This window comes from Callospermophilus lateralis, chromosome 17 (genome assembly GCF_048772815.1).
Source record: "Callospermophilus lateralis isolate mCalLat2 chromosome 17, mCalLat2.hap1, whole genome shotgun sequence".
Taxonomy (NCBI): domain Eukaryota; kingdom Metazoa; phylum Chordata; class Mammalia; order Rodentia; family Sciuridae; genus Callospermophilus; species Callospermophilus lateralis.
Genome location: NC_135321.1, coordinates 22,784,380 through 22,809,315, shown reverse-complemented (window position 1 = coordinate 22,809,315; position 24,936 = coordinate 22,784,380). Strand labels below are relative to the sequence as shown.

Genomic DNA, 24,936 nt, shown 5'->3' with positions numbered 1-24,936 from the left:
ATGTGGTGACACATGCCTGTAGTCCCAGTGACTGAGAAAACTGAGGTAGGTGGATCATAAGTTCAAGACCTCAGCAACTTAGTGAAACCCTGTCTCAAAACAATAAAAAAGCTGGAGATGTCACTCAGTAGTACAATGCCCCTGGTTTCAGTCCTCAGCAACACACACACACACACACACACACACACACACACAAATACACACACACAGTTAAAATTACACTTAAGTCACTGAAAAGTAAGCAACCATAAGAATATGCCTCTCTAATCTCTGACTCCTAGGAATGTAACTTACTACCAGCCTAAAGTGCTGTGCTCTGAAACCCATCATCACATCAACTAGGACACCAAATAGCACCACAGGCCCATTTCTGGAATCCAGGGGATTCTTTCCAGGGTCACTTTTAGCTTGAGGCCTTCCTGTGGCCTTGTGACTCAGAACTGTACTTCTATCTAACAGTTCTTCCTTCCCTCTCTCCTCCTCTTTGAATCTGAACTCTGAAAGCTTCCCTCTTGATTCTCACATTTATTTTCTCTAATAAATTACTTGCATGTTTAACCTTACTTCCTTGTGTGCTTCTGGGGAGACCCAGACCAGCACAGCAGGTTATTCAGGATGTAGACCTGTAGAGTAGAAACATTGAAATTATTAGAGCTATTGGCCAGGTAATTAGATTGTCTGGATTCCCAGATAGTGTTGTTTTTGTTTTATTTTTTTCTGGATACAATTCCCAACTCTAGATCATACTAGGAAATAATTTCAGCTAATTTGGACACATACCCCCCAAATAGGTACTTTCAGCTCATTAACAGTACCAAAGAGGTTTGAGGTGGGCAAGGATTAGCTACTCCCAATAACCTTACTATTAGGTCTTAATAAAAACAAGACTCAACAAAATTCTGTCATATATGCAAATATTCAATAAGCAAATGTTCTGTATACAAGCAGACACAAAACCATTCATATTATGCTACTGTCTTAGTCTTCTATCCAAGACAGGAATTTATTTTCTCACATTCTGGAGGCTCGAACTGTAAGATCAAGGTGGCAGCATAATTCTGGTAAGTGTTCTTTTTGGCTTGTAAAATAGTCTCCCTTTGTCCTTGAAGATACATTCCAAGACCCCAGCAGATGCCTGAAACTGTGGATAGTACCAATTATCCATCTATGTATGCATCTATTTCCCTCCTAATATGCCCTGCAGCATTGTCCCATGATAACAGAACAATTCTGTCCTTTCATGGTCTATGCTCTGGTTGCTTCCTTCATATCACTCTCTTGTGCTTTGGGGCCATCACTAAGCAAAATAAGGGTAACTTGACCACAAGCACTGAGATATCATGATAGTTAATCTGATAACTGAGTGACTAACAGGCAGGTAGCAAATTCAGCACAGCACAGACACATTGAACAAAGAGATGATTCACATCTCAGGTGGGATGGAGTGAGACAGCATCTGATTTCATCGTGCTACTCACAATGGCTTGCAGTTTAAAACTTATGAACAGCTTATTTCTAGAATTTTCTATTTCATGTTTCCAGATCGCATTTGGCTGTGGGTAAGTGAAACTACAGAAAGTGACGCCTTGGATAAGAGCACTACCATGTGCTCACTATGTGCTCATGACAGTTTTCTTGATGTGTGCATGCAGAGAAAGAGAGAGAATAGGGAGAGGTACACAAGAGCAAGCATACTCTGGTCTTTCTTCCTCTCCAAATGAGGATATTAATCCTGGGTATGAGCCCTGTGCTTGTACCCTGACTTAATCATCTTAATTACTTCTGTAAAGGCCCTATCTCCAAACAGTCACATTGATGTTTAGGGCTTCAACATACACATTTTGGGGAGATACAATTCATTCCAGCATGATGACTTTCTAGCTCTCTGTCCTTTTTAGGGCCACTGACCACACCTTCTAGGAAAGGTCCACTCAGGAAAAACATTTAAGAGACCAGGAATTTGTGCCCTTTAGCTGGTATAAAATCAGAAATGGCTCCACCCAGGAAAGATAGGGAATACTGTCTCAGGTGACATCCTAAGAGTATAGATTATAGGTATATGTTTGTCCAAGTGTGGAGGGAATCTGAATTAATCCAGCCAATCTGCCCATATTGAATATCTTGCATTTATCAGTGACATCCCATTTCTAATATTCATCATGATAATTAACAAGTCACTAGAGTCACCAATAAAGTCCATTTCTTATATTCAATATGATAATTAGCAAAGTGTTGGAGTTTATTTTGGTGTTGGGGGTAGTACTGGAGATTGAACCCAAGAGTGATTTACCATTGAGCCACATCCCCAGCCTTTATTTTTTATTTTTTGAGACAGGGTCTCATGAAGTTGCTTTGGGCCTTGCAAAGTTTCTGAGACTGCCCTTGAACTTGTGATCCTCCTGCTTCAATTTGCTGAGTCCCTGGGATTACAGTCATGTGCCACTGTGCCTGGCTATGTCTATGTTTTTTTTTTTAATTAGTGCATTATAGTTATACATAATAGTGAGATTCATTTTGACATATTCATAAATGCATGCAACATAGTTCCAGTTCTTCCTCTACTGGTCTTCCCAATTTATTTTTTAATTTTTTTAATTGGCACATTACAGTTACGTATAAAATTGGAACACACTGTGATATGTACATTCATGCATATAGCATCATTTGGTCAACTTCGTTCCCCAGTTCTTCCCCTTTAAATGGTATTATTTGGGGGTGTTTCCTATGATGAACAGTGTTGTAGGGGATGGGGCGTACAAGTATGGGAAAGATCCTCCTTCTCCCAGCCTCATGGCAAACAAGAATAGTGGCAATGGCCAAAAAAGGTCCTTGTCTAAGAACTTGGCTGTGATTCCCACAGCCCCCATTAACCCTTGTTTTCTGGTAATTCTGTGAGCTAACTAATCTTCTTTTAGTCTGCTTAAATTAGCAAAAATTAATTTCTAGCTTAGTAACCAATAATTGTACCTGACATCCAAAGATGTCAGCTACTTCTCTCTCTGTGTGTGTGTGTGTGTGTGTGTGTGTGTGTGTGAGTGAATATATATATATATCCCCATCTAACAACACTAAGCAAATTCAGAAGTGGGGGTCAAGTCTTATTTAGTAGTCTCAAAATGACTTTCTCACCATGTTCAGGACTCTTTCTCTACATAGGTATAGAAAGCACTGGTTTCACATAATCAGACAGTCAACAAATGTTTTCTGAATATAATTTAAAAAAGGAAAATGTAGTTATGTTAGCACTTTGTTGACTCTGAACTTGCCCACTACCTTCTACTAATTTATAATCATTGGCACTGTCCTTCCCCCTTAATTCCAAGTCTGTTACTCCTGTGGAAGAGGCAATATGTAGAAGACCACTATAATCATATATAGATCATCTCTAGGAAGAAAATGAGAGAAAAGAAAAGGCAGCTCTTTCTGTGGTATTAGGTGTGTGGGTATCACTTAGGAATGAGTCACACTTGAATAATAATAAAGAATTTTCAAAAGGCAGCATTTAGTCCTTGTAACAAAAGTTTGAGACAAGAAAAGCACTATTTTCCTAATTTTTTAAAAAATATTTATTTCTTAGTTGTAGTTGGACACAATACCTTTTATTTTATTTCTTTATTTTTATGTGGTGCTGAGGATCAAATCCAGGGCCTCGCAAGTGCTAGGCAAGCGCTCTACCACTGAGCCCCAGCCCGAGCCCTATTTTCCTAATTTTATCAAAGAAAAAAACAGAAGCTGGTGGGGGGGGCGGTGCTGGGGTTGTGGTTCAGTGGTAGAGTGCTTGCCTCCCACATGTGAGGCACTGGGTTCCATCCTTAGTACCACATAAAAATAAATAAATAAACAAAATAAAGATATTGTGACCACGTATAACTAAAAATATATATATATAAAAAACCCAGAAACTCAAAAAGTTCAATGGCTACCTGATCACCCCAAAACAGACGGATAAAATCAAGATTCCTGCTCTCTTTGACTCAAAAATTCATGTTGTTAAGCAATGAACAGAGACAAATGAAAAACTGGGAAACATATTTGCAAAGAGTTTTTATCCCTGACATGTAGAAAGTGAGAAACTAATGTGACTCCATTTTTGAGAAACCAGACTCTACCTCAGAGCAAAGCCTGTCCAAGGAAGGGGGCGTGATCCTTGTCCTTGGAAAAGGACAGAGCTCTCCTAAGCACATACCCACCCTGCTGAGTTGTTTGTAAATAACAGGAGAGGTCTGAGGCTCCAGGTGTCCCTGACTCAGCTAGGTTAGGTGAGGACCCATAGCAACCCCCCTAGCAACCTCCAATCAGCATGAGACAGGGAAAATTCCTGGGATGCCAGATGACCCCCCAGTAGTTTATGGTGGTTGATAACATGTTGGGAAACCATGTAGTTCAGCATGTACACCCCTCGTGGCCTAAACCAATCAGTTCAAAGGAACCCCCCCTCTTGTACTAGCCAATCACCCCTACCCAACTTGTTCCCGCCATTGAATGTGCTAATCAATGTTAAGAGTTGTTGTTTGACGTTCCCGTATGGAATGATTTGCTGTGTGATGTTGTGACGCATAGAGTATCCCCCCAAAACCTATAAAATCTCACTTGTCAAAGGACCAGGACTCATTCCCTGGGACCGCTGTGTCCGGAACGGTTTTGAGTCCAGGCTCGAGCTTGCAATAAAGACTCTAGTGTGATTGCACCGGATTCGGCTCCTGGAGGTCTATTGGGGTTCCATGAATCTAGCATAACAAAAGCACCTAAAAATCGAGAAGAACAAGCCCACAATGTAACAGAAAATTGACCAAAATATAAGCACAGCAGTTCACAGAACCCTTGATCCCTCTTATTCTGGAGCTTCAGCCTCTTGGACTGCACAGCTACTGGCTCTTCCAGCTCTTCAGCCTACAGGAGGCCATTGTGAATTATCCAGGTGCTGGTCTATAAGCCAATCTAATAAATCCCCTTTTCATAATCATACTTCCTGTTGATTCTGTTCCTCTAGAGAATCCTAATACAAGGCCCTATAAAACTTAAGATTCTCAACATAGTTCATTTACCAAAAATAATTGCAAATTTATACTACACTAAGATATTAGATTGTCAAGAATCCAAAAGTTTGACCATATGACTGGTGATAAAGCATTGAGGGAAAAAGTGCTCTCATAAATTGATAATAAAAGTCAAAGCCAAATTATAACGCATGGCTATAACTCAGGAGGCTGAGACAGGAAGATCGCAAATTTGAGGCCAGCCTCAGTAACTTAGGGAGGCCCCAAGCAACTTAGCAAGACTCTGTCTCCAAAAAAAAAAATAAATAAATAAATAAAAAGAGGTTTGGGGATGTAGCTCAGTGATAAAGTGTCACTTGGTTCAATCTCCACTACCAAAAAAAAAAAAAAAAAAATCAAAATTTTAGTAATGGCTAGCAGAATTGAGTGTGTGTGTGTGTTTGTGTGTGTTTACCTTCAGCCATCAATCCTACTTGTCCAGAATCAATGCCAAAGATATACTTGTAAAACATAATTTATGCACAAAGCCATTTGTCACCTCACTTTGACAAAACAACAACAACAACAACAACAACAACAACAAAAACTGGAACAACTCAAAGGACTGATTAACTAAACTATGGTATACAACCGCACAGAAAGTACTAGATAGCTATAAAAAGGAATGAGAAAGACCTTTGTATACTGATACTGCGTTGCGTCAGCCAAAGCTGTGTGTTATCTGGAACTTCCTTGCTGCAAGGAATGCACATTTATTGTTTTTTTTTTTTGTTTGTTTGTTTGTTTTATTGTGGGTTTTAATTACCATCTGGGGTTGCTCACTTTTAGGCTGAAGAGCTTTATTTAGTATTTCTTACAAAGCAGGTCTGCTAGCAGTAGATTTCCTCAGTTTTTACTTGGCTGGGAGAGTATTTTGCCTTCATTTTTGAAAGGTAGCTTTGCTTAATATAGGCTAATCATTGACAGATTTTTTTTTTCCTTTGGGCACTTGGAATGTGTCATCCCACCTGCCTCCTGGTTCCCGTTGATGAGAAGTCAGTATGTTGATCTTCTAGTTCTCTTCTAAGTAGTGAGTGGTTTTCCACTTGCTGTTTTCAAGGTTTTCTCTTTGTCTTTTTACTATGATATATCTGTGGGTCTCTTTGTGTTTATCCTGTTTGGAATTTGTTGAGCTCCTGACGAATGTAGAAATTATTGCTTTTCAATAAACTGGGAAGTCTTTCACGCATTATTTCTTTTTGATATGCTTTTAATATGTTCCTTTCCCCCTCTACTTCTGATTCTCCTCATATACCCCTGTCAGTATTCTTTTTCGTTGTTGCTGTTGTTTGTTTGTCTTTTTGTTATGGGGGTGGGGGGTATTGAACCTAGAGGTACTGAACCACTAAGCCACATCCCTAGCGGTTGTTTCATTTTTTACTTAGAGACAGGGTCTCCTAAATTGCTTAGGGCCTGTCTAAGTTGTTGAGGCTGGCCTTGAACTTGAGATCCACCTGTCAGTCTCCAGAGCCAGTGGGATTTATAAACATGTGCCAGTGTCCTAGGCTCTTTGTCTTTTCCTACTCTACCCAGCTCAATTCCTTCCTCTTCCTGGCTAGTGATCTCCCTTTTCCTTGTCTTTCATTTTCATGTGTGTTCCCACCTGCTAGTGATGAGGGCTGAATCCAGAACATCTCACATACTGGGCAAGTATTCTACCACTGAGTAACACCCAACCCCATTCCCATATTCCCTCCCTCCCTCCCTCCCTTCTTTCTTTCTTTATTTCCTATACAGTGATTTAACCTTGGCTACATCCCAGCCCTTTGTATTTTTTTTTTTTTTTAATTTTAAGACAGGGTCTCACTAAATTGCTGAAGGTGGCCTCTAACTTACTATCTTCCTGCCTCAGCCTCCCTAGTCTTTGGGTTTCCCACCCACCTGCCACTTTCATAAAATCTTAACCACTCCTTTGCTTTTTTATTTGTTCCTCATATTGTTATTGCTTGCCAAGGCATTTTAAAAATTCCCTCAGCACCAAAATTAATACAAACCACAGATTTGGAACTTCATTAATACATGAATAAATAAATCTTCCAAAAGTCCAAAAAGTTTTGTTTGTTGGTATGGAAGATAGAATCCAGGGGCACTCAACCACAGAGCCACATCTCCAGGTCCCTCTCCCCTCTTTTGTATGTTATTTAGAGACAGGATCTCACTGAGTTGCTTGGGGACTCGCTAAGTTGCTGAAATTGGCTTTGAAATCCATCCTCTTGACTCAGCCTCCCCAGCCACTGAAATTACAGGGGAGCTGGTTTCTGAATGAAGTGGGGGATGGGAAAATGGGAGTTCTTGATCTTTCTCTTCTGGTAGTTTCCAAAAGCTCTACAATTTTTAAAAACCCCACTCCTATTACTTTTTTTCTCTGTGGTTTGTAATCACTATGTGACCATTCTATACATTGCGGACTCTGGCTTTTTACTCCCGCGTGACGAAGAGAAATGTCTGCAAGGCGTGGGACAAATACACACAACCAGCTTCAGATTCTAAGCAGATGCTAAGGTTTAACGTTGAAATAAAGGTACATGATCATTCTGTTAATGAACTCTGGTTCAAAGGTCCCTGAGTCTTCTTGAGTTATTACAAGCTTAAATTTTCAGGTTTAGTGTTGAAAGATTTGTCCCAACCAAAGACAAAAATTACACAAACACAAGTTTGGGCAAAACATCAGGAAGCACATTCTTGTCTGAAAAACATGACACGGGAAACAAAAGAAAAAAAAAACAGAATAAACATTTTCACTTTTGATGCAGTCGTTTTGGCCTTCATGCGTCACGGCCACCATTTTATAGCGACCTTGACTGAAGGCGGGCACCTGCTGGCATTTGCCCGGCGACCCCGCCAGGAGCGAGAAAGCTCTAGGAGCTTGGCCCCGGGTGGGCGCCATCGAGTGCGGACCTCCCGCGCGCCCTAGAGCGGCCGCGTGGGACCCTGTCGGCGGCGCACTTCCGCCCGCACGCGTCGCTGCCCCGTGGACTGCTGGGCCTCGGAAAGGGCCTGCACCTCCCTCGGCTCTTGCGCGGGCCTCGGGGAGAGGGTGAGTGTGGTAGGGTGCAATGGAGCAGGGCGGGCGCGCTTCCTCGGGACTCGCGGGCTCGGCTCGGCTCGGCTTGGCCTGGCCCAGCCTGGTGCTGAGGAGCCGGGCCCCGGTAGCGAGGACGCGCTTCGTCACTATCCCCGCCGGAGCCTCGGCTGCCTAGCTGCTACCGCCGCCCGGCTCGCCTTTTGCGAAACTGACGCGCTCTGGTAGGGGAACCTGGGCTCGCTGGTGTCCGGAGGCCTGGCCTCTGCTTGGCCACTCACTCTCCCTCAGAGCCACAGTTCTCCAACTTTAAGATGGAGGACGGCAGTATCTGCCCTACCTACACCACTCGGTGATTGCAGGGGTGACAGTGACTGCCTGGAAACTAGGGAGCGCTGGTTCTCCACTGGGCAGCCAGTAGAATCACTTGGGAAGCTTTCCCAGTGTGAGCCCCATCGTCTCCAGGGATTTTGATCTGCAGCCGGGACCGGGAAACGCGGGCCCAGAGTGTCAAATGACAACTGTGATCACCACCAGAATGTACACTTCGTCGAAGGTGGTTCACAGTCTTGACAAGGCCAACATCTGTTTTTGTTTTTGTTTTTTGTCCAAGAAGACGGCGACCTAATCTGATTTGGCCGCCTTTAATTCCTGGTACCTGGAATGGCGCATGTCGCAGAACATGCATCATTGATTACATGAATTTCTAATTGCTTTCTGACCTAGTGGGAGGGTTTTGATTATTTGGTTTGTTTTTAAACTTTTTGTTATGGAAACTTCTAAATATACATGAAAATAGAATAATATATTCAACTCCTAACTCATGATCAATCTTGTTTCATCTCTTACCTCCACTGTATTATTTAAAGCAAATCTGAAATGTATCATTCCATCGGTTAAATAATGAAACACATATTTTTTAAACATAAAGCCATTATCAGTCATATTAGCATTTCATATTATCATCTATCTATCCAGTGTTGACATTTCCCCGATTGTCTCTTCCCTGTCTCTCCCCTTACCAGTCTGTCCAAATTAGGATCCAGACAAGCTACACACTTTACATTTGATTGATGTCTCTAAGATCTCATTTAATCTTTTTTTATTTTTTTCCTTGTTTTTCACTTGTTGAAAAAGACCAAGTCATTTGTCCTGTAAAGTTTCTTGCAGCCTGCATGTTGCTTTTCCCATACTGTGGTTTCCTTTAATAAACTGGTATTTAGACCTACAGGCTTTTTCAGGTTTTGATGCTATTTTTTGGCAAGAAAACCTCATGAAGGCTGCTGACTATATTTCATATTGCGTCATCAGGGGTTAGATAATATCTTGTCTCTTTGTAGACCTTTTGTGTACAAATTACACTGCAGGATAACTAGTTAATTGACCAGGGATTTATAGAAGGATACCAGCTAATAACTGTAGAAGGAATAAGAGAATAATAACACCTTTTGGCAACTCCTAATGAAATGATGGATCCGATGTTGATGTCAGAAAGCCAAATGAAAGTACCTCATACCAATTATCAAGTGTTCTTGGAGCAGTGGGGATAGGGTGGAGGAATAGATGAATCAAGATTGCCCATGAATTGATAATCGCTGAGGCTCAGTGATGGAAATGTGACAGTGCATTCATTATGCTGATATATTTCCATATGTGTTTGCATTTTTCTTTTCTCATTTTTAGTTCTGGGGATTTTATCCAGGGGCACTTTACCACTGAGCTACATCCATTTTATTTTATTTTTTTATTTTAAGACAGGATCTTGCTAAGTTGCTGAGGGTATTGCTAAGTTGTTGAGCTTGACCTTGAGCTTATGATTCTCCTGCCTCAGCCTTCCAAATTGCTGGGATAATTTTTCTTAATAAAATGTTTTTTTAAATTAAAGATTAACTAATGAGTTTAGGTCAGCATGATCAATTAATTATAGTTCTCCTTTGTCCTTATTTCTAAGTTGTTAATAAATCTGACTCAGAATTACAGGGGAAGAATATCCCTGCCCCTTTTAAAAAATATCAAAACACATGTCTCACAGAATTTACTGTTAAATTGTTCTAAGATGGAGCCTAATCATTAATATGTTTTAAAAGCTCTCCAGGTGATTCTGATATGCTCTCAGTTTTACATACTACTAGGTGCATTGTTTATTAGGGATTGCAAAGTGACTATATTCTGTTATTCCTTCTACATTTTATTAACTGTAAAAAGTTTTAATTTTGTATTTATTCTTACCTTTTACAATCTGTAGTCCAGTAGGGAAGCTGCTTAAGTGTTAGATTGAGGCTTAATCTTGGAGGTGAAGACGTGGAACATACAGACGGCCACTAGCAATAACCTCAAGGCTTTGGTCCTGGATAAAATGTGCTGCCTTGTGTGTAAAGGGTAAAGGGAGTAGAGAGCTGACTGTTTCCTAAAATGAAAGGAAAACGAAATGCTGTCTACTTAGAAAAATATGTTTGGCTATATTACACATTTTAAAAATAGAATCACAATTAAATACAAAATAAAAAATAAAATACTGTCAGTTGTAACTGAAAAAAATCCAAAGATTTGAAAATTAGTATCTCCTTTCTCTGCCCCAGCATTCTAATCACCCTGGAGATAACCAGTATATGTGTATCCTTCCACACCAGACTTTCTGTCTTACATAAATATAAGGGTTTGGAGAATATATTACAAAAATGAGATTATACCATAACTTTAACTTTTATCATTCTTACCCTTCTAAGATGATAGTTACAGACCTGAGTTTTTATTAGCTATGGAATAAATAGTTAATCATATATTACTAGGAATATTAATAAAACCATTTCCATAATGGCATATATTTAGATTGCCTTCCTATTTTAGCCACCTAAAAGCACCACAGTAAATAAACATTTTTTTTTTTGGATATAGATCCTTTATTTTTGTAGGGTAGAAATGAGATAACTGGGTTTGTTATCAACAGCAACATTATTATCGATAATATGTATTCTCCCATTGTTCTCCCAAGTCTTAATTGTCATTTACACCTCCACTGTCAGTAGCTTCTGAGAGCACCCATTTGTCCATCTCACTTCATCCTGGATAATGGATATCAAAGCCAGCATTGCTTCCTTGATATCTGCCATCTTCTATATGGAAAATGGTGTCTCTTTATTTCTTTAATTTGCATTCCTACTACCTACCTAGAGACTGAGCATTTTTCATGCTTATTGGCCATTTGAATTTCTTTTGGGATATGTCCTTTACCGGTTTTTCTTTTGTGTCAGTATTTTTTTTAAAAAATCCATTTGTATAAACTCTTTAAAGGGACATTAATCCCTTGTCATAAGATATGCAAACCAATTTTCCAGCCACTATTTTTCCTTTGACTTTTTGAGTCTTTTCATATATAAAGTTATAAAATGATATAAAATGCAATGAAAGAGCTGGGGTTGTGGCTCAGTGGTAGAGCACTTGCCTAGCACATGTAAGGCCCTGGGTTAGATCCCAGCTCTACATAAAAATAAATAAATAAAGATATTGTGTCCATCTACATATAAAAAATATTTTTAAAAATGCAGTGAAAATATCTTTCCTTAAATTTTTTGGCTTCTTGTCTTGGTAATAAAAGGCTTTCCCATCCCCAAAGTTATATATATATATATATTCTCTTGTTCTGTTTTTTTTTTCTCCCCCAGGTGCTGGGGATCAAACCCAGGGCCTTATACACATGCTAGGCAAGTGCTCTACCATTGAGCTATCCCCTCAGCCCTTTCCTAATTTAAAAAAATATATATATTGGATTTTTAAAGGTTTGAATTGCTAACCCATGTGGAATGGAATTTTATATACAATGTAAAACAGGGACTTTGCTTTTTTCTGCAAGAACAGCCAATTTTGTTGGTGCCATTCAATAAGTAAACCACCCTTTTATGCCTTTGTTACATATTGATTCCTGTACATATTAATTTATGGACTTCCATTTCCTTTTACCTGTGTTTTTATGCCAGTATTATTCTTATTATATCTGTTTAACATAATAAATTATTATGAAAAGACAAGTCACTCCTCACTACTTTTTGCAATTTTGTTTCCCATTCTCAGACATTTATTCTTTTCCAAGTGATCTTTGAATTGTTTTTGTTCTAAGACAATCTCTTGGAAATCTGATAGAAATTACACTAAAGACATCCACATTAATTTTGAAAAAAATGAACATTTATGTAATATCAAGTCTTCTTATCAAGGCACATTTATTTGAATCATTTAGGTCCTGGTCCTGCTAACTATTTCTGGTGATTTATAAGGTTTGGTTTTTTTTTATGCCCTTATGACTGGGATTTTCTCCCTCCCTTGTTTCTGTTTTTATCTGATTATTCCTAGGACCAAGAAAAGCTATCAATATTTTCTTACTGTAGTAGTTTTTCTTTAAATTATTTGTTTTCCTCTCCACCCAACAATGTGGATTAATGTGGATAATCTATATTTGGTTATGTTTAAGTGTCAATATTTATTCTATTTGACACACATCTTCCATAATAGAAATATATCAGAGATGGCAGTTATGCCCATAAATAGTGAAAGCAATAGTACCAGGAGTTGGTAGAAATCTAAATATTCACAGGTTATTGATCACTTAAAAGATCAGAACCCCATAACCAGTCACTTACGGAAGTGAGACATTTGCTCAGCATTCCAATGAAATATCAACATTACTGTAGAGTAATATAGAACATTACTGTTCATAATAGTTCAGAGGAAGGGCTGATCACCATGGGCACCAGAAGCACTGCTTGTGAGTATATTAAATACCACCTCTTAACCCAGAACCTCAACTAGATTATTATTGTTTAGTGTTTATTAGATCTTTAAAAAAATGAATGGAAATTACAGAATTCCTATAGGCCCTCTCACTACTCACCCCTCAGTTTCTCTTGTATTAATATCTTGCATTACTATGACATATTTGTTACCTTTGATAAATCAATATTGTCACACTATGATTAACTAAAGTTGGCTTTATTCTGTGTGGTACATTCTGTGTACAAGTGACCAATGTATAATGACATGTCTGTTCTTACTGTAGCATTCAGAATAGCTTTGTTGTCCTAAAAAAACCCCATGTACTGTATTTATTGATCCTTCCCTCCTTATTCCATTGTATTGGCAAGCACTGATCTTTTTACTGTCCCATAGTTTTTCTTTGGAAATGCTATGTAGTTGAAATTCAGGTGTGGTGTTTGATTGTTTTCAGTGCTAGGGATTGAACCCAGGGCCTCATACATGCTAGGCAAGCACTCTACTAGTAGGCTATACCTCCAGCCTCTTAGTTACAGTTTTGAATTGATTTACTTTATCTAGGTTTAATTTTGTATATGTAAACAGTCAATATAAGGTTTGTTGACTTGTTTTAGTTCAATTAGGAGTTATAACCAGGGCTTGGGATGTAGCTTAGTGGTAGAGTGCTTACCAAACATGTATGAGGCTCTGAGTTCGATCCCCAGCACCACTCAGGGTAGGGAGGGCTCATAATCAAAAAAACAAATAGGATTTGAGCATATAGCTTAGAGAGCGGAGCAACTTTATCGAGTGCAAGGCCCTGGGTTCAATCCCCAGCGCCCAAAATAAATAAATAATAGTAAATCACATGGAACAGTAATTTGAAATAATCAGGTGAACTTTCTGTTGCAGGGTGGAAGATGTCTATGGATGTGACGTTTCTTGGGACTGGTGCAGCATATCCATCCCCTACTCGGGGTGCCTCTGCTGTGGTCTTTCGGTGTGAAGGCGAATGCTGGCTCTTTGACTGTGGAGAGGGGACACAGACACAGCTTATGAAAAGCCAACTGAAGGCAGGTTAGTGTGCAGTCAGTATCTCATCAAGATTATTTTTTGTTCTCTGTCATTTTCTTAGTTCTCATTGGGCCTGTTGTTCAGAAACAGCCCTACCAGTTGTGATCCTACTTCGCGCTAGAGCTCTGGCCAGACTTGGGAGGCCCCCAGGCACCCTGCCATTACCACTCCATGTACTTGTTTATTTGCTTTTCATTTAGTCTATAAATGTCAAGAGCAAGAATTTTATAGACTTGGGGGGTGCAAGATGGAAGAGCTACCTGAGACATATTAGATGGACACTGCCCTGGCAAGGAACAGTGGACATATTCAGTTCCATGAGGGGACAGTTGTCATGAGAAAATACAAAGGGCAGTAGGTGTTCAGAGGAGGAAGATGCTCTCAGAGGCTTTCTGGACCTTCTGGGTTAAGTATTCCCTCTCTTACCCCATTCTATTATTTCTTCCTCTTTTTATTAACTTCTTAGCATCATCAGTATCTGAAATTAAGTTATTGAAATAGTTTTTTTTCTGTGTTCTTTATCTTCTATATAATAAACTAAGTTCACTGATCACTTATGTACCTAGTAGATGCCCAATAAATATCTGTTCAGTTTGTGAATGGATAAGACATTGAGCAACCTACATCTTATTTTTTAGGTCTTGATAAATAGTTAGTGCAGGAATTCCCACAACTCATCACAGGGTGTGGTAACTTGATGACAAAAGGAAAGATACTTCTAGTGTCCCAGGATCTCTTAGTGACAGAAGTGGAGTGACAGAAATGGAGATGCAGATAGTCATCAACCTTGTAATTATAATAAGTAGAATAATGGAGGTATTTTTCAAGTACTAAATGTGGTAGAGCACATGCTTAGCATGCAGGAAGCCCTTTGTTCAATCCCTAGCACCACCAAAAAACTCCAACAGAATAAAATAAAATGATCATAAAATAATTATTCAAAAGTATTACAACTGGGCACACAGGTACATACCTGTAATTTCAGCAACTTGAGAAGCTGAGGCAAGAGTATTGCAAGTTTGAAGCCAGTCTTAAAAATTTAGCAAGACTGGGTCTCCAAAGAAAAAATAAAAAGGGCTGGGAATGTAGCTAAGCAGTAGAACACTCCTAAGTTCATTCCTCAGTACTGTGGGAAAAAAGGATTTCAAAAACATTTCTTTTAACATGATTATAAAAATTTAAAAGGAGTTGTGGACATAGCTCAGTGGTGGAATACTTGTTTAGCATGTGTGAGGCCCTGGGTTCAATCCCCAGCACCAAAAAGTAAATAAATAAAATGATAATAATAAAACAATAATAAATGTATAAATATGCTTATTGTACAAGTTTAAACAAAACAGTGTAAAGAGGAGAAACCCAAGTCCTCTTCCCATAGGTAAATTTTCTATACATACAGATATTGTAATGGTATGGGTATATTTGTATGTATGTATGTATGTGTCGTTTTGCATACATGGAATCACACTGTACTTTGCATAACCTTTTTTTTTTTAGCTGAGCAATATATACATACAATCTGTTGCAGAACTTTTCCTGTGAAAATTAATGACTTTGATTGCTGTAAGAATAATTATTTCAGAGAGTGTTTATTATCATTATTTTCTGGGGATGCTTTGTATTCCACTACTGTTTTTGGCAGTATTTCTCCATCACTTCCTTGTTCTCAAATGAAAGGGAATGCATGTGTTCTTCATTTGATAGCTTCCTCATACCTCTGATAATTGTGGTTACTGTTACTTCTTCCTCTAAAATCAAGTTTCTTGAAAAATGAAATGTTTATCTTCCCTGAAATGGTGATAACCGTGGGAAGCAATTTTCCACTTACTTAATTTGTCTTGCTTGCTTTGGGTTCACAGGCTGTTTTGGTGTTCCACTCTGGCTTTGTTTTGGAGTAGATCAGGAGAGGACCCAGAAAGTCTAATGTTAACAGTTTTGAGGCCAGCGTGTGATCTGGGCTTAGCTGCTGCCATCCTTATGTCTGTGTAGTCTTCAGGTCCCACTTGGAGGTGGCTTGGCAGCCTAGACAGGTAGTTGAAATGAAAGGATTCATTTCATAAACAGTGACAACAAGGACTAAAAAGAAAAAGGAGCATTTTGAGATTTCTAGTTAGAGAGTGCCTCCAGGGGGTTCTCAGGGTCCAAAATCAACTTCTGCCCAATCCATTGTTCTCTGCCACTACAGCCTGGGTTGGGCGGAGCCGTTCTAGGAAGACTCTAGAATGGAGAAACTGGAGATCATTTGCTGATGTAGCACAAATCACATTGCAATAAACAGTTCCTGTTCTTTTATAATATCAATAAAGAGATCCTGTACTTTTATGGTATCAAATGTTTAAAATAGGTGGGTCTTGAAGTAGACCCAAAAGCCTGTTATACTGGAAATGTGCTAGTTGTGATTGTTACTTTCAAAATGCCTGTGGTGCACCTCAGAAAATGGTGATGTGGCATCCTGCCACATACCAGCAATAAATTCAGTTTACTATTGGCTAAATAAAGTTATAACCTAGCCAATAGTGCACTGAAAAAGCTATTGTATTAGTTCAGACTAAAAACAAGAGATAGGTCCAAGATATAGGTCCAGAGGACCTGCTCTCCAGTCTACATTGTGGCATCTATAGTTGCCCACCTTCTTCTCCTGTTTCTCACTCGGTTACTCTCTTCCTCCGTTTCTCCCCCTCCTGTACCCCCCACCCCCATCCTTTTTCTCCTTTCCTACAACCTCACCCACATAGGCAGGCCCTGACTTGGTTGGCTAATCCCTGTCCAGTGTAGAGTCCTTAAAAGGCAGTTTTGGGTTCGGGCACTGGTTCAATCATTCAGAGTAGTCGGTGGAACATTTTGTTTTGTTGGAATACACATTCCCTGTTCCCAGAGAGGGCAGTAGGGGGCAATGTGACTGCCAAATGCTTTTGACACTTAGTCCCATCTAGTTAAGTGAATTATTTTGGTACACATTTATATTTCATTTCTTTCTTGTTTTTAAATGAGATAACATATATAGGAAAATACTGTAAAACTTATGTAATTTGAAAATGTTTTGTGGAAAAAAAAGTTCATCTTATTTAAAACCATCCAGTGAAATAAAGACTGTCTTACTTCTGGAATCATGTTGCATAATGTAAAGGAATAAGTTTATGATGGTAAATAGAATTGTAAATTCAACTTCCTGCTTTTATGTAAGTCGTTTGGTTTGTTTCAAATAGTTTTGTCTGAGGTTTTACTTCTAAAAATTTCCAAATATATTTCTTTGTCTTAATCAAAAGGGAGAATTACCAAGATTTTCATCACGCATCTTCATGGAGATCATTTCTTTGGCCTTCCCGGCCTCCTCTGCACAATCAGCCTGCAGAGTGGCTCTGTGGTCACCAAACAGCCAATTGAAATCTATGGCCCTGTAGGACTTCGAGACTTTATCTGGCGAACTATGGAGCTCTCTCACACAGAGTTGGTGTTCCCTTACGTGGTCCATGAGCTGGTGCCCACAGAAGATCAGTGTCCTACAGAAGTACTAAAAGAATCTTCACATGTGGATAAAGCAACAGAGAGCCCCCCCTCTCCCAAAGAGGGACAAGGAAGAACTATCCTATTAGATTCAGAAGAAAACTCATACCTTCTGGTTGATGATGAACAGTTTGTTGTAAAAGCATTTCGCCTCTTTCACAGAATTCCCTCCTTTGGGTTTTCAGTTGTAGAAAAGAAACGCCCAGGTAAACTCAATGCACAGAAGCTGAAAGACCTTGGTAAGTGGTTTGTTTTGCTTTGTTTTTTCTTTCCTTCTTTCTTTAGCTGTAGATGGACACAATACCTTTATTTTGTTTATTTAGTTTTCTTATGTGGTGCTGGGGATCGAACCCAGTGCCTCACATGTGCTAGGCAAGCATTCTATTACTGAGCCACAACCCCAGCCCGTGTTTTTTCTTTTTTTATCAATTGAACTGTTTTTTACTGAAGCCATTAGAAGTATCATAGTAACTTCCTTTCCTGTGTCTCAGGCCTGAAACTTACATTTTCTGTACTCACTTCCTTTGCCCAAAGTTTGTTTATTAAGGAAAATCCTTGGGGCCATAAGATTTTATTCAGAATAAAAGTCAAATATGTAGTATATTTGAATCCTTCTCTCTTTAACTTTCTGGATCCATATTCCTTTGTTTTTCGTTTTGTTTTATTTTGATACTGAGGAATGAACCCAGAGTTGCTTTACCACTGAGCTACATTTCCAGCCCCTTTTATTTTTTATTTTGAGATGGGGTCTTTCTAAGTTGCCAAGGTTGGCCTTTAACTGCCTTAGCCTCCTGAGTTACTGGGATTATAGGGATCTGCTACCATACCTGGCTGGATCCATACTCTTAATCTGTCTTGTACTATCTTGGTTGGTAAGATGGTTTAGGTGGTGGTAATGGTGATGGTTTTAGGTCTCTTGTCTTCAGTTTTTCTTTTTTCTTTTTCTTTTTTTTTTAGCACTGGGGGCCTCCCATATGGTAGGTAAATGCTGTACACTGTAGCACTAAGCTATTCCCTAACCCTCATGGCTTCCTTTTGAAGTATGTTTTCAGTGACATCTTTGATCTGAGAATTTTTTTCCTTGGTTCTTAACCTTACAACTTAAACTGCAACCAAGTACTTCCGTAGTTTCCTGCTCAATCTGCTTTGTCTACTCATTCAACCTTGATTAATTTGGTGTTTAGCACATTGCACCTCAACCAGTTTTACATACCAGGGTTCATCATAGTGGGGAGGATGGTCTTAGGGCCATGGAAGTCTTCACACTTCCTCCACACTAGCCATCATGCATGAGGGGATCCTTAGTACCTCTTAGGGAGCAGAGGCCCAGTCCATTCTGCCTCCATCTCTACCTTCCTTAACATGGTGTGACCGTGCCCATAAAAAGCATGGTGATTTTTATTTATGTTTGTCTCTTTACATATGCAGTCTCTTCTCCACTCTAAACAAAATGCTAGATAATGAGGAAAAGTAACTTAGGTCAAAGGTATTTTTATTATCTAAAAGCCTATGAAAATACTGTTATATTTGGAAATTTTAAACATGATCAGTTTTGGAATTGGTTATCACTATCATGACACTTGTTGGTAAGCAGTTGTCCAAAATAATGATCAGGTGTTATTCTAGACTGATGTAAGATTTAATTCCAGGTTGGTAAACATAGGACTTCACCAACTTATGAAGAAGATTGATGTGTACAGTTGTCCAAATGCTCATTGATCTTGTGATCCAAACAGTTCTAACACATTTTTATTATGTTACTTTGTAGGTACCTGTCTTGACTAGCATTGATTATGTCATTATTTAGATGAATTTTCTAATTTTACCCAAAGATGACCTTATTAAATAAAATACCCTGAAAAGCTGTAATTCCTATGCACAGCAGAGAATCAAAACTTTATCTTGACTATAACAAAATCTTAGAGGGACTTAGGAGTTTAAAAGTCATCTGGTACATGTGCATGAGAAATGTTTTAAATATAAAGACATTGAATTAGGAGTCAACACTGAACTTTTAAAATGTATAAATATTCGAGTTTCCACAGTAGTAAAACATTTATAATAATTATGAAAAGAATTTGATGCCTTTTTCATCTTCTATTTGCTATGCTATTAAAATAGACTCTTAAACAGTCATAAATTCCATATCCATGATGTAACATTGTCTGCCTTCATCATTAGGTGTTCCGCCAGGTCCTGCCTATGGGAAGCTGAAAAATGGAATCTCAGTTGTTCTGGAAAATGGGGTTACAATTTCTCCCCAGGATGTCTTAAAAAAGCCTATTGTTGGAAGAAAAATATGCATATTGGGTGATTGTTCTGGGGTTGTAGGAGATGGAGGAGTGAAACTGTGCTTTGAAGCAGACCTGTTGATCCATGAGGCAACCCTGGATGACACCCAGATGGACAAAGCAAAGGAGCATGGCCACAGCACACCTCAGATGGCAGCAACGTTTGCAAAAATGTGCCAAGCAAAGAGGCTGGTTCTTACTCATTTCAGTCAGAGGTACAAACCAGTTGCCTTGGCCAGAGAAGGAGAAACAGATGGCATTGCGGAACTGAAAAAGCAAGCAGAATCAGTGTTAGATCTCCAAGAAGTGACTCTAGCAGAAGATTTTATGGTGATTGGCATTCCAATCAAGAAATGAAACAGGTGTACATATTGAGATGTCTGTAAATGTTACTGAACCTACAGTCCAGATTTTTTTTTTCTTTGGTTTTTGTTTTTGGTCTGAAATTATTTTGGCCCTGATAATCCTAAAAAGGATGGAGCTGCATTATTGAACTGACTCATTAGTGAGAGGGAGCAAGCTTTTTGATAATAAATCATTTTTAGAAGAAGAAAAAAACCACCCAGCATCCTTCTTAAAGTGCATATTTGACAAAAAGATAGATTTTGCAGGTATTCTTCTCATTTTCTGGCTACTGCCACAGATGTAAGCCAATACTCCATGCAGTCCTGGGCTTAGCTTTTACCCAGCTTTATTGCTGTAATTGGCAAAGTACACTGGAATCGGCCCTCTTGGCTAGAAATGGTATTTTGTCAGTTTGTGTTGAATCTGTTCATGTTATTAACAGAAGAGAAAGAGCAAGTCACAAGACTTTGTACATGCAATATTAACAATAGCATGCAGTGGTTTTACTGGATTACTGAATTCAGGGCTGGGCTAAGTGATTATGTTAGTGCTTTGCTAAACTTTTTGGTTTGCTCTTAGCCCACAGTTCTCTCATCTGAGTACTGTCCTAGGAATTTGGAAATTGTGGGAATGTTCTCTTGTCACAATGACAGAGGGGTGGTAGTGATAATATTACTGGTATTTAATCTTCAGGAGTCAGGAATGCTAGATGCCCTGTAAAGTTTGGGTTAGTCCTGTAGAATAAAGAATAACCTCATCCCCAAATGCAAACTGCAGGCCTGTTGAGTTATATAGCAAGTTAAAATGTATACTTCCAATGTGAATATGCTTTACCAAAAGTGACATATTGAGTTGAATTACTAGGTAAGTTGATCCAACAACAGATCCTGAAGATTGAATATGTCAGAATTGGAATGCTCTATCAAATATTTTTTGAAAGAAATGAGTCATCAAGTGAAGCTTATGAATCTGGAGGTAAAAAGTGGTATTTATTACTGAAATTTAATTTATATGTCCCCATTAATAAAAATTCTTTGAGCACAAACTTAATAAATGTTCCTTGTAGAATAGCCTTTCCTTATGATCTTATGTTCTGTGGAAAATTAATATAGAATGCTGATTCATTCAAAAGGGCTCCCTAATTAAATCAGTGTGGGGAATGTTTTATGCTCTATGTCCCCTCTGGGACTGGCCTTGTGCCCATCAACCTATTAAAAACAGTATTCTTTGAAATGATCACAAACCAGGTTGGGTGCAAGAAAGACCTGATTTTAGAATCCCATTTTGTACTTTGTGTAGCACCTCTGTGTGGTCTAGAGCAGATTACTTATTCTCTTTTAACTTCTGGAGCTTGTTTATCTCCAAAATGAGGATGGAGAGGCTTACTTGACAGGATTGTTGTGACGATTACATGAGACAGTGCAGATAAGGAGCCCATTGGGTAAAGGCATTGAGGAGGCCCAAGGTAGAGGGCTGTCAACTTTTTATGAACTCCTTTCTCAATGCTGTGTATTAACATCACAAGAACCTAAAGAGCTTTACGCTACACAAATTTAGAAACATTGTCAGAGTGTGTTCTCTCAAAATTCTTTAGGTTCTGGGGTTTCGCTGGTCAAAAATTTTGACTCCTGCATGGTTATGGAGATGGCATAGTAGTGATGATCAAGACAGCTCTGCTTGGGACTGGGGCTATAGCTCATTTGGGAAAGTGCTTGCCTCACATGCACAAGGGCCAAGTTCAATCCCCAGTACCAAAAAAAAAAAAAAAAAAAAAAAAAAAAAAGCTCTGCTTCAGTTTTCAGGCATCTCTAGAATGGTTGGATTCTGACTACACTTTTTGCCCCCCAAAGTGCCCAAATTTGATCAGCATAGTGTATCTTTGTTTCTAAACAAGCATTAATTAGACATCTACTATGAGCCCAAACCTGTACATAGGGAAAGCCTAGGACTAGGATCTCCACTGCACGAAACCCTTACGGGTAGAGACTATGTCCTGGTCACCTCTATATTTTTAGTAATGCTTACCTACAGTGAGCGCTCAGAAATGTTTTCTGAATGAATAAAGCCTTGATGTCATGATAGTGCACAATATAGAAAGTACTTACGTGCCAAGCTCATCTCATTACTGTACTTTTCAGGAACTTAAACCACCTGGTAGGTGCGCCCACTTCACTGAGTACCAAACAAGTGCTAAGCTTTATTGTGTTGGGTGTACATAAAATGAGTAGACAAAAGGAGACACATTTCTAGCCCTGACCTCATAGTGTAAGGGTGGATAATAAACAAAAGTAAATATCTGGTAGCCTGGTGCTTAGTTTTGCTGCTTCTGGGCTTTATTTGGTAGCTGGCTTGAGCGATGCTCTTAGACTCAGGCTTTATAAATGTATGTGGGCTGAGCCCTCCAACACCAAGGAAAGGAATTGAGATGTTGGGGCAGTATCAGTCCATGGTGAGAATTCTTTCTAGACCCTTTTTTGGCCTTGAGTTTGTTTTTAATGCTAGGAGAATTCTAAGAATTTTTGGAGCTAGAATTAAGAATGAAGTGTATGATAGACTTCTCAGAACCTGTAATCTACTCCTGGTGATATATTACTAGGAGGGAAGAGGGGTAATAATGTGCCATGTTCCTTCAAGCTTATTTGATCACGGAACCCTCTTTTTGCCAAGGAACATCTTGGGATATTGAGAAATACTATTCCTTATTACTTCTAAAATGATTATAGTTTTATGTTTTACCAGCTCAATTTATGGAGGTAATGATTTCCATATCTACACTTGGTATAGTGCTTTCTTTCTCCTACATTGACTTTCAGTTGCCAGGAATTCATAGATATCTACTTATTTTAGGTTAAAAAAAATGCACTTTCTAGTTCTCAGAAGTTGTTTAGACTTGTTCAAATGGAACCTAAATCAACTGTTGCTAATACTCATGCCTCATTAATGTGCTTTGAATAAACTTTGAATCATAAAAGTGATGTTTGCTCAGTAAAGAATTGTTTATTAAGAATCAAGAAAAAAAGGCAATTATTCATAATTCCACTGCTCAGAGAGAGCTAGTGTTTTGGGTCCAGGGGTCTCAAACTGAGGTGTGAGTTGGGTCTATAGGTAGACAAAGATCCTTAGGTTCTGCTTCCTAAGTCAATAGGGAATTTTCATTTTTAATAAGCCCCCCAGGTGATTCTGAAGTATATGGATGGTGGGCCAGCCAGGAGAAAAAAGTTGCCTTTTTCCTATGAACTTAAGTTGGGGTGTGTATAGATATTTTATATATACTTATACATGTATTTGCATATGTGTATATATTATATACACATGCATATTTTTACATGTAGGCTGACCTTCCTTAATTTTTTTTTATTTATTAATTTTATTTATTTATTTATTTATTTATTTATTTATTTATTATTGGTTGTTCAAAACATTACAAAGCTCATGATATATCATCTTTCATACATTTGACTCAATTGGGTTATGAACCTTAATTTTGTTTTTCATGAGCATTTTCCCATAGCATTAAGTATTCTCTGAAAGCATGAATTTGGTGATTTTATATAATTGGATTCTACAGATCTAGTATCATTTAACAATTTTTCTATTTTGGTACATAAAGATTGTTTTCCATGATTATAAATAATACTACTTGTGAATGTTCTTGTCCACAAATCTTTGTATTTCTGAGTATTTCCTTCCTTGGAATTGGTTTCTGTGAGGTTCAAAACATCTGGCTTAGGTTTTTAGGCCCTAAGTAGAAATCACTTGCTTGTTTTCATGTTCATTCGCATTCCTAGAGACATATAGCTGAGGCCTGTTTTCCTTGCTTCATTGATAGATTACATGGATTATCGTTGACCATAACCTCTCTGATACTTCCTTCCCAAGACATCAGTCCTACAAAGATTACTTTTGCCCTCAGAGCACAAATAACTTTGTTATGTCTTTTAACTAAGCACATATAATTTATTGTGATTTCCTTAAATATTCTTAAGCCAACTTAAGATTTTGCTAGTTTTTACTATACTAAAAGGATAAAAATGCTTTTATTGCTTCAGGTATATTGATGAAAAATGTACAGTGATGGTACTTTTGTCCTCACAAAGATATGAATTTTTAGTGAAATATACTAGTTCTATCTTTACTGATTGATGGATTTTTCAGGTAATGAACGAGTGAATGTTTTTATTAATGTGGACATACTAAAAAGGAAGAGCTGATTATGGTTTTATTGATAAAGTAAGAATAGATTTGGGGGGCTGGGGTAGTGGCTCAACAGTAGAGCGCTTGCCTCACATATGTGAGGCACTAGGTTCGATTCTCAGCACTGCATATAAAAATGAACAAAATAAAGAACCATCAACAACTAAATAAATAAATAAATAAATAAATAACCAAGAGTAGATTTGGGGATGGGAGTTGGATAATAGAGTGAAACTCTTTTCTTTTCTAATAGGAAATAAGTAGTGTCTGAAAAACAAATAGCACTTTTAGTGTATTATGTTCTAAAAATCAAGGGGAGGGGCTGGGAATGTAGCTTAGGATGCACAAGACCCTGGGTTTTGATTCCCAGCACTACCCCCTCCCCCCTCAAAAAATAAAAAATTTTAAAAAAGCAAGAGGAAGGGAAGAGAATACCAGTTTATCAGATGAATGGTTAAGAGTGGAGGGGGGCTTTTTTCCCCGCCCTGGACTGAATTTAGGGGCTTGCATGGTAAAAATCCCCAACCCCTAAGAAAAAGGGCTTTTTAAAGGAAGGAGAGGCCATGCACAGTGACACATGCCTATATTCTCTGCAACTCAGGAGACTGAGGCAAGAGGATTGCCAAGTTCAAGGTCAGCCTCAGCAACTTAGGCTCTAAGCAACTTAGCAAGACTTTGTCTCAAAAGATAAAAAGTGCTGGGGATGTGATTCATTGGGTAAGCACCCCTG

At 38.6% G+C, this 24,936-nt stretch overlaps 1 protein-coding gene across 1 annotated transcript; it reads left to right on the top strand.

Annotated features, from left to right (window-relative positions):
• Positions 1–7,916: 7,916 nt before the first annotated feature.
• Elac1 (elaC ribonuclease Z 1) lies at positions 7,917–23,280 on the top strand. Its single transcript, XM_076837091.2, has 4 exons — positions 7,917–8,073; positions 13,714–13,878; positions 17,139–17,615; positions 19,558–23,280. The coding sequence occupies exons 2-4, from the start codon at positions 13,722–13,724 to the stop codon at positions 20,022–20,024; spliced, it is 1,101 nt and encodes a 366-aa protein (XP_076693206.2). The 5' UTR covers positions 7,917–8,073; positions 13,714–13,721; the 3' UTR covers positions 20,025–23,280.
• Positions 23,281–24,936: the final 1,656 nt, after the last annotated feature.